The sequence below is a fragment of the Humulus lupulus genome, chromosome 4, assembly GCF_963169125.1.
Source record: "Humulus lupulus chromosome 4, drHumLupu1.1, whole genome shotgun sequence".
Taxonomy (NCBI): Eukaryota; Viridiplantae; Streptophyta; class Magnoliopsida; order Rosales; family Cannabaceae; genus Humulus; species Humulus lupulus.
The window spans coordinates 201,833,203-201,842,516 of record NC_084796.1 but is presented as its reverse complement, the minus strand read 5'-3'; the positions used below and the strand labels follow the sequence as shown (position 1 = coordinate 201,842,516).

Sequence of the window (9,314 nt, the reverse complement as noted above, 5' to 3'; positions counted from 1 at the left end):
TAACAACTAATCTTTCACATTATTGTATATGTTTGTGGGTGTAAACTCAAGTAACCATGAAAGACCCTTTCCTGATTACTTGGGGGGCATATATCCTGGATATAACCAGGTCCTAAAACTTAGAAGTTAGTTCAAATTGATTGATCGATGTTTTTCTTAAAAAGCATGAAATATCGATAAAGAATTGATGCGAACTAAGTTTTTAAATAAATATCATGGACATAACCAGGTCCTAAAACTTAGAAGTTAGTTCAAATTGATTGATCGATGTTTTTCTTAAAAAGCACGAGATATCGATAAAGAATTGATGCGAACTAAGTTTTTAAATTAATATCCTGGATATAACCAGGTCCTGAAACTTAGAAGTTAGTTCAAATTGATTGATCGATGTTTTTCTTAAAAAGCACGAGATATCGATAAAGAATTGACGCGAACTAAGTTTTCAAATTAATATCTTGGATATAACCAAGTCCTAAAACTTAGAAGTTGGTTCAAATTGATTGATCGATGTTTTTCTTAAAAAGCACGAGATATCGATAAAGAATTGACGCGAACTAAGTTTTCAAATTAATATCTTTAATATAACCCAAGTCCTAAAACTTAGAAGTTAGTTCAAATTGATTGATCGATGTTTTTCTTAAAAAACACGAGATATCGATAAAGGATTGACGCAAACTGAGTTTTAAATTAATATCCTGGATACAACCAGGTCCTAAATCTTAGAAGTTGGTTCAAATTGATTAACAGATGTTTTTTCCTAAAAAGCATAAGATGTCAATCACAACACCAACAGAAACTAAGTTCTCACCAAATGCATCAAAGAGAAGTAACAGTAAGGTCGAGGCAAAGATATGTAAATAGATTGAAATAAATCCAAGGAAATCAATTGTTTCGAGGATAAAAAACCTCATAGTATAAAGTTACAAATGAAAATAAAAAAGAGGAGCAAAAATCCAAAGCCCCGGCAGGCTGCTCCGATGAAGTCACCCCCTCGGCATCCTGCTTGGTTGCGGTGGAAGTCTCCCCGGTCTCAAAGGGCGCCTCTTGTTGAAGGCAAGCTTTGAACTTCTCCAAGAAGGACTCCCACACGTCCAGCCCCAGGAAGGAGGAGTCACCATTCGGGTTGAAGACCCAGCAATGGTACAGCATGGCCTCCATGGAGGAGCTGGAGGATGCCCTCTCTGCCACACGGGCAACCTTGGCTTCTTCAAGTTCCACCTTCGCACCGTTCAGGGTGACCTTGGTAGCCTCGGACTCCAGTAGTTTGGTCCGAGATGCCTCTATCTCGGCCTGTACAGTCTCCAGGGCGACTTTAACATCCTGCTCCCGTTGCTGAGCGGATGCAAGGGCGGCTTAGACAGCCTGATGCTCGCCCCTGATCTCCGCAAGCCTGGCCTTGGACCAAGATATGCTCCGGTGGAGGGCCAAAACTGCCTGCAAGACGAAAAAGATGTGAGGTGAGTGCCTTAGAAATTAAGTAGAAAGAACCAATGGTAAAGCGAACTTACCGTGAGGGTCATCCCCAGTGAAGACTCCATCACGTTCTCGAGGCTCCTCGTCTCGATCTCCCGCAAGTCCCTTGGGGTGGCGTTGTAGTAATGATCCACCGTATAGCTTGCGGTTTCGTAAACCGTCCCTCGAAAGGCCTCATGGATTTTCGCCAGGGCCGGAGTGTTGACCGGGATGCGCACAGTGGGAGCTAGAGCTCCCAAGGTTCCCGTTGGTACCTCCTTTTCCTTAGCAGGGACAGGAGGTCGTGGGGGAGGTGGAGCCATCTTCTCTACTGCAGGAGGGGGTGGAGGCACTTTCTCCATGGCGGGGGGATCCTGGTTTTTCCCCTTGGCCGGGGACTTGGAGGAAGTCCCGACAGCTTTCTTCGCCAACCGGAGCCTCTTCACCAAGGGCCCGGAGGAAGGGTTTCCCCCCTGGAACATAGATCGCAGATCGTTACCCTCGGGCTGCGACATCTCCTCGTTTGAAACAAAGAAAAGATCATTAGTATGCATGTAAAAATACTTTGATAACAAAAAAGCTAAAGTATGTATTGAAAAAGGGTCCTACCCTCCGAGCTAGAGGAGGAATCTATTGTCACGACCTCTGGCCCCGGGGCTTCTATGGGGGAGTCTAAGATGATGACTTCACGGGTGAGAAGAGACTCTGGGTCCGGATCTGCCTCAGGACTAGACTCCTCTACGTATTGCCTAAGAACCGGAGGTACTACACCCTCCAGAAGGGAGGCCCACGACCTAAGATTGGTCCCGTACTCCTAAATAAAGGCCGACCTAAAGGCCAGGGTATTATCTACTACTACAATACCCCTAGGGCAGCCCATATCATAATGCAACACGAGCTGGTCAACACACTGGAGTAGAGTGATGTTGAGATCTGGGTCGTTTTGGTGGCGGTGAACGAGTTGGCTGGGGTTAAACCTAGCAAGCCATAGGTCTGCGGCGGCCCTGTCTAAGTCCCTAAATAAGTAAGGGTTACCTTGGCCGGAGGGGCCGGCTGCTGCCCCGGACTGGGTCCTCTCTGCATTGACCTCCTGGGCGACCTCCAGAGCCCGCTTTCGGTGCACGAGGGGCACCTCGTCCTCGTCCGCGACCCCCTCCTCGGGGATGGGCGCCATCTCGCGAGCAGCGGGTATGGTCCGCGGCCTCCTCAAGGCTAGAGTCTGGCCTGAGGAAATTAACTTACACGCCAGCATCGTCTCATCAGACACGAGCTGGCGGTAGTCTTTTTCACTTGGGGGGAGCCCCACCAAGATTTCGTACTGACCCCCAAGGGTCACCGACTTAGCCGTCCTCGCGAAAATAGTTGTACGATAGTTTTCAAATCAGCAACGAATGGAAAGACTAATCCGCGACAAGCTAGCGAGCTAAAGTTAAAGGGAACTTACGAGGACGGTTGAAGTAGTGGTATTCGTAGTTGTGAAACCCCTTTGACATGAAGAATTGATCCTTGAAGTCACTAGGGTGGCTGGGCAGCTCGATGATCGCAGCCGAATTGGGAAAACGGGTAAGGTAGTAGAACCCGTCACCTCGCCCCCGTTGCTCCGAGCTGGCTTTGAGGCAAAAGAAATATAGGATGCCCGCCGACGTGGGGACCTCCCATTCCTGCTTCAGGAACAAATACTTCAACCCTGCTAATAGACGATAGGAGTTAGAGGGGAGCTGGAAGGGGGCTAGTTTCACGTAATTTAAGAAGTCCGTGAAATACTGGTCCAGGGGAAGAAAGGCCCCAGCCTTGAGATGTTCGTCGCTCCAGGCTGCGAACTCCTCGTCGAGCGGCGCGCAGCTCCGCTCCCCCTCAAGGGGAGGTCGGGCGTCCAGGGCGCCCTTCCCTATCTCTATATTGTGGGAAAGCATAATCTTGTTAACTTTCCCCTGGGTGGTGACCTTCGAGGCAATCCTCTCGGCCTCGAAAAAGGCGTCGGGTCCCACCTCGACCTCCTTCTCCACGGTGGGACCAAAGTTGGGAATCGGGGAGTCTGTTGCCACCTCTTTCCCTTTGCTGGCATGCTGGGAAGACGAGCTGCAAACACTCTTCTTGGATGCGCTCTTCTTGGGTCCCATCTAGTCGCCTAACGAACAAAGAAGAAAGTTTAGAAAAGGCGGCCTAAGCATAAGAAAGAATCTAGCGCGAAGAAGGGTTTCCTTTACACGGGTTGAGGTAATCTTAGCCCGTGGAGAGTGAGACCACGCGGTTTTATGAACACGCGCCTGTGCTCCCAACGGGTCCCCGATTGCTCGGGATTCGTGTGTTAGGAGGGTCAGGATAAAGTTTACCTTGGAAGGAAAGTTTCAAAAGGCGAAACCGCCTGTGAAGCGTGTCCCCTAAGCTACCTGGTTTTTGCACCCTAGAAACTGGTTGTTCCAAACAGGCATAAAAAATTTTACCCAGAAAATCACCCCAGAACTTTGTCCTGTGAGTCATGTTCCTAAGCATCCTCTTTCCTATGGTCGATACCCCTAGGATAAAAGCCTACGCACAAAATACTAGCAAAGAAAAACAAAAGAGAAACAACCTACTGCATGCGACTAAGAAGAAAGTTTACCTAAGCAAGGAAAAGGGAAAACATTTAAAGCATGCAACAAACGGAGGACTTACATAATTTTTTTTTGCTGCGTAAAGACTGAAAGGAGCGTCTGGGTTGAAGTCCTGTTGGAATCGCTAGTACTGGAGTCACAAAAGAACCCTCGTGTCTGAAACTCAGGAACGTCGGGAATAGTGACCGGAAGAAAGATTGGGTTTTGAGACTGAGAAGAAAGAAGAGGAGAAAAATTTCAAATAAAAGGGTGGCTCATGCGAAAGGTGGCCAGCCTTATATATACGTAAAAGGCCAGAGGATGAGGACCGTTTGATTGTCTTGATGTGGGATACGAGGATCACAACTCGAAAGATGAAACGACGGCCGAAGATAGGCTAGGCCATTTAATGCGGTTCTCGGAAGACGGACCGTCACCAACCACAATGCTCCACGTATCCGATACCAGCGTAATGGGCGGGATATGAAGAGTCCACAAAGAAGCCTAAAAGCCCCCACTATGGCCATAGGTGACGTTATATGCCACGAGCAGGGACTTGGGGGGAAAATGTACGCCTTAAATATCCACGGGTTATTAGCGAGCTAGAAAAGGGCATAATTCTATCAGCCACGTGGAAGCCACCTACCCGGAGCTGCTGTTACAAGTCTCTACCTCTCTAGCTTGAGATAGCCAAAGGTTTAGTAAGATTACTAAGGCATCGAATCAGCAGCGTGGACACCATGAGCTGAGACTACATCAAGCTCGGGGTACGAGCTTGAGTTGACACCTCTGACCCTTTACAAAGCCAACCACGCAATGTAAACGTGCATATATCAGACATCATGTGTCTACTCCATTCCTGAATTCTCGGACATGCAGCATAAACGTGCGTGTTCAGACACCCCACGACTGGTTTAGGCCATGCGGCCCATTATTCCCTTTACCTATTGAATAGACCACACTTCATTGTCAGGTTTTAGGAATTAATCATGAATGTCGCAGAAGTGACATGATGGGTAAGAAGGTCACGGGATGACCTCCTTTGCCAACACCCAGGTGTCCTCTCCCTATAAATATGGAGACCATGGGAGTTGCAAAGGGTTGACTTCTAATTTGTAAAGAAATACCATGTAAGGAATATCAGAGATATATCAATAATATTGGCTGGTGGACTAGAAGGATTTTAACCTTTGAACCACCTAAAAAAGTATTCGAGTTATACTCTTCCTTTGAGATCATTCATCTATTACGGTTCATCACTTAGCACTAATCCCTCTCCTTATTCATATAATTATCTGTTGCCAAAGAACCGCGTCAACACTCTTAAATACATAGATCTACTTCTTTTGTTCTTCATCTCCTTCCCCTCTACTCCCATGCATTTTCTCTCTCTCCCTCTATTTTTTTCCCACGCGATTTTTTCTTCTTCTTTCCCTCATTCACATGCTCACGAAATCATGGATGCAGTTCTTATTGTTTATGTTTATATTTTTGTTTTGAATGATGAAGAAGAATAGAGAGTTTAAGAAATGAGTGTATATTTATTATGAAACCCTAATTTAAAAATTTTTAAATTCAAAACTTAGAAAGAGAACTTACCTCTTATTATTAGTTGTAATCACCATTCCTAATTAAGAAAAACAATTTTGAAATTAATACCAAAAAAAAAAAAATCCATGCCAAACAAAAATTTAGTTATTATTAACTTGATATAATAACTTTTCTTTATATATAAAGAAAAAGAAAACATATAATAACTGGAGTGAGCTCAGCCGACAGCTAAGAAAGAGTATGAGGCTAGCGTTTCGAAACGCTTTCTTTACCTTCTCCTCATCTTATTCCCGCTTCTTCTTAAACCCTAATCGTAAAATCCCATTCCCTTCCATTGCGATCCGTTCGGTTCCCACAGCACTCGCCGGAACGTTTCGCCGCACTCTATTGGCCACTTTCTGTTGCTCCGCAACTATGGAGGGAGGTGAATCACACGCTCCTTTGCTGGAGAAGCAGTTCGAGGGTTTTCGGGTTCAGCTTGAGGAGTCAGGTAGCTTGAGAGAGCGCATTCGAGCTGTTGTAATGGATATTGAGTCCACCACCAGACTCATGCACGCCGGTCTTCTCCTTGTCCACCAGTCTCGACCCACTCCTGGTACATGCATTTTCTGCACACACACACACACACACGTATATATATATGTATTGATATAGGTTTATACTTATAATTATAAAATTATGTTGGGCCAGAGGTTTTGGAGAAGCCAAAAGCTCAGATTGCTGTGTTGAAGGGGCTATACAATCGACTCGCTGAAATTCTTAGTGAATGCCCTTCTCAACATTACAGGTAATGTAGACAATACATTCTTCAAGTATGGGTTTATACACACACATATATATATATATATGTATGTTTATATGAGTTTGATTTGGTGTTGGTAATTAACAGGTATCATGGTGATTGGAGGGGTGAGACACAGGCTGTGGCTTCGCTTCTTGCTTTTATGCATTGGTTAGAGACAGGAAATCTTCTATTGCATGCTGAAGCTGAGGAAATGCTGGGCTGTATGTTATATTCTCTATACTTAAGTACTGAGTTTATGGTCAGTTGTGACTTGAATATTGATGTCTTTTAACTGGTAATCTTACTATGCTATATTGCTATGTATTTACTATGCAGTAAACAATTCAGAGTTTGGTCTAGATATTGAAGACTACCTTGTAGGTGAGTTTTCTGACTATCTGATCTCTAGAAGTTTACCCATGTGATCACTTATTGGAATAGTCCTGAAGTGAAACTTTTGAATAAAATTTTGCTAGTTTGTATTCCCTTTGGCCTGAAATGAAGTACTAACTACATACGCAAAGCTCGTGTGTGTATGTGTGTGCTGTATTCACAACAAAGCTCCTTTCGTTGTCACCATGACATGTATATGTAATTGTGTTCTGTACACACACACACACAAGAGAAGTATTATAGTATGCCTGCCTGCAAGTGGTTAAGGCAATGTGGATTGACTTTTTTTTTTATGTTTCTTAACTATCCCATGTTTGCCTTATTTAGTTTAGTGTCCAGTGATTATTGTTGCTCTTTTTTCAGCATGAGTAATTGATGTTGAAACTTTTTTCATATTTCAGGCCTTTGTTTCATGTCAAATGAACTGGTAAGAACTAATAAGAATTATAGTCTCTGTTGTTCGTATGCAACTTCAATTGCACACCTTTGAGTATTTTTATGGTTATGCATCTTGGCATGTTACTCTGCATCGTAGTAAATTCTGGTTAACTTGTATGTACGAAGGCTTTTTATGCAGTAACTGTGGTAATCTTTGCAGCCAAGATATGTGGTGAACCAAGTGACAGCAGGGGACTATGATTGCCCAAGAAAGGTGTTGAAGTTCTTAACAGAACTCCATGCAGCCTTCCGTATGCTTAACCTTCGGAACGATTTCTTGAGAAAAAAGTTTGATGGTAAGCTATTCATTTTTTTTTCTTTTCCACACAACACTTATGATAATACTTCTCATGCATTCATTCAATCTTCTGTCATCTGTTGTAGGGATGAAATACGACCTAAAAAGAGTTGAAGAAGTTCACTATGATGTTAAGATCCGAGGCTTGACAGCCAGTGATGATTCGACTAGAGACTGAACAAAACCAAAACCAAGAACAACCACAGGATGCCTAAGTTGTATACTTTCTTCTCTGTTTATCTTGAGTAGCTTTTCTTTTGTTAAAGTAATTTAGGGTCTGATTGGTTCGCGATTAAAAAACTGTATTTTTGAAAAGTGGGATTCTGAAATGAAAATCTGAATTTAGTGACTGAAAACATGTTTCTGAAAATGCGATTGGTTCAATGTTAGTAAACTGTTTTTGAGTTTTAAAAAACTGAATTTGTGATTGAGATTAAATTTGAAAATATAACAGATACTGAATACGTGATTGGATTAGCTGAAAGTAAAATTTAATTATTTTGATAAATTAAAATTTAATAATAGTGCATTAATTAAATTCATAACAATATTGCATTGTAATTAACTTTGATTTTTTTTATAAATTAAAGTTATATTTTATAGGGCATGATTGATTAGTGATTTAAAAATTGTATTTTGAAAAAGTATGATTATGAAAAAAAAATCTAGATTTAGTGTTTGAAAATATGTTTATGAAAATGTGATTGAATGTATTGTCCGTTAACTATTTTTTAGTTTTATAAAATTGAATAATTTTTTGGTAGAAAATCTAAAAATTGAATATGTAATATATATTTTTTATTTTTGGTATAATAATAATTGAAGTGAAAATATTTAATTTATTTATTTGTTGTAATTTTTATTTGATCAATGAATTTTTTTAGAAAATATATTGTAAATTAGAATTAAATTATATTCTGTTATATGATTTTATAATTAATTATTTTACTAAATTTATATGGATAAAAATTTTAAAAAGTAGATTGACTTGTAAAATTGACAAAAGAAAAAAAAATCAAGACTGTAAGAAAAATAAAAGAAAATTAGCAAGAATTTATTTTTTTTTTTTAAACTCAATTTACAATTTGTGGACTTAGAAAAATATTTTACTTTGTTAGCTATTTTTATTTTATAATATTTAATTTTTAGTATAGAATTGAAATGATAAATTTATATTTATTTATTAATAGTAATTTTTTTTTGTAATCTTTATTTTATAAAATATTTTATCATTAGCTGAATTTTATTTTAAAAAATATATTATAAATTAGAATCAATTGCATCCCTTTGTATAATTTTACAATGAAATATTTTAACAAATATATATAGTTATGGAGGTGAATAAGAATTTTAAATTGAAGAAAATACCCTTTTTATTAAAAAAAATAGAGTAAATATTTTTACACTAGAATTGTAGAAAGAAGAAAAAAAATTGTCAGTAAAGAAAAATTATTGTACAACATAACACCTTAAAAAAAATGTAAAAAGTCTATTAATATATAAATTAATATTATTTATTAGAAAATAATATAAAGAGAGAGATAGAGAAGCAAGATCTGTGAGATGAGCTTTAGATGAGATGTTATGAGAGAGAGATGAACATTATGAGTCCTTGAAATAAGTGGTTTTGAAAAAAAAAAAAAAAAAAAAAAACAAAAACGTGAAAACATCATTTCCTAAATCCTTTTATAAATTAGAATTTGTTTTTAAAAATAGTTTTCAAAAATGATAAACCAAACAAGAATTTTGTGTAGGTCCCACAATTTTTAAATTTTAAAAACATAAAATTTGATTGGAATTCTATACCAATCACACCCTTAAATTT

At 39.9% G+C, this 9,314-nt stretch overlaps 1 protein-coding gene across 1 annotated transcript; it reads left to right on the top strand.

Moving 5' to 3' along the window:
* The first annotated feature begins 5,781 nt into the window (after positions 1–5,781).
* On the top strand, positions 5,782–7,904 carry LOC133831114 (uncharacterized). Its single transcript, XM_062261279.1, has 7 exons — positions 5,782–6,171; positions 6,267–6,363; positions 6,466–6,581; positions 6,697–6,741; positions 7,155–7,180; positions 7,352–7,487; positions 7,576–7,904. Exons 1-7 carry the CDS (start codon positions 5,817–5,819, stop codon positions 7,665–7,667), a joined length of 867 nt encoding a protein of 288 aa, XP_062117263.1. The 5' UTR covers positions 5,782–5,816; the 3' UTR covers positions 7,668–7,904.
* The last annotated feature ends 1,410 nt before the right edge of the window (positions 7,905–9,314 follow it).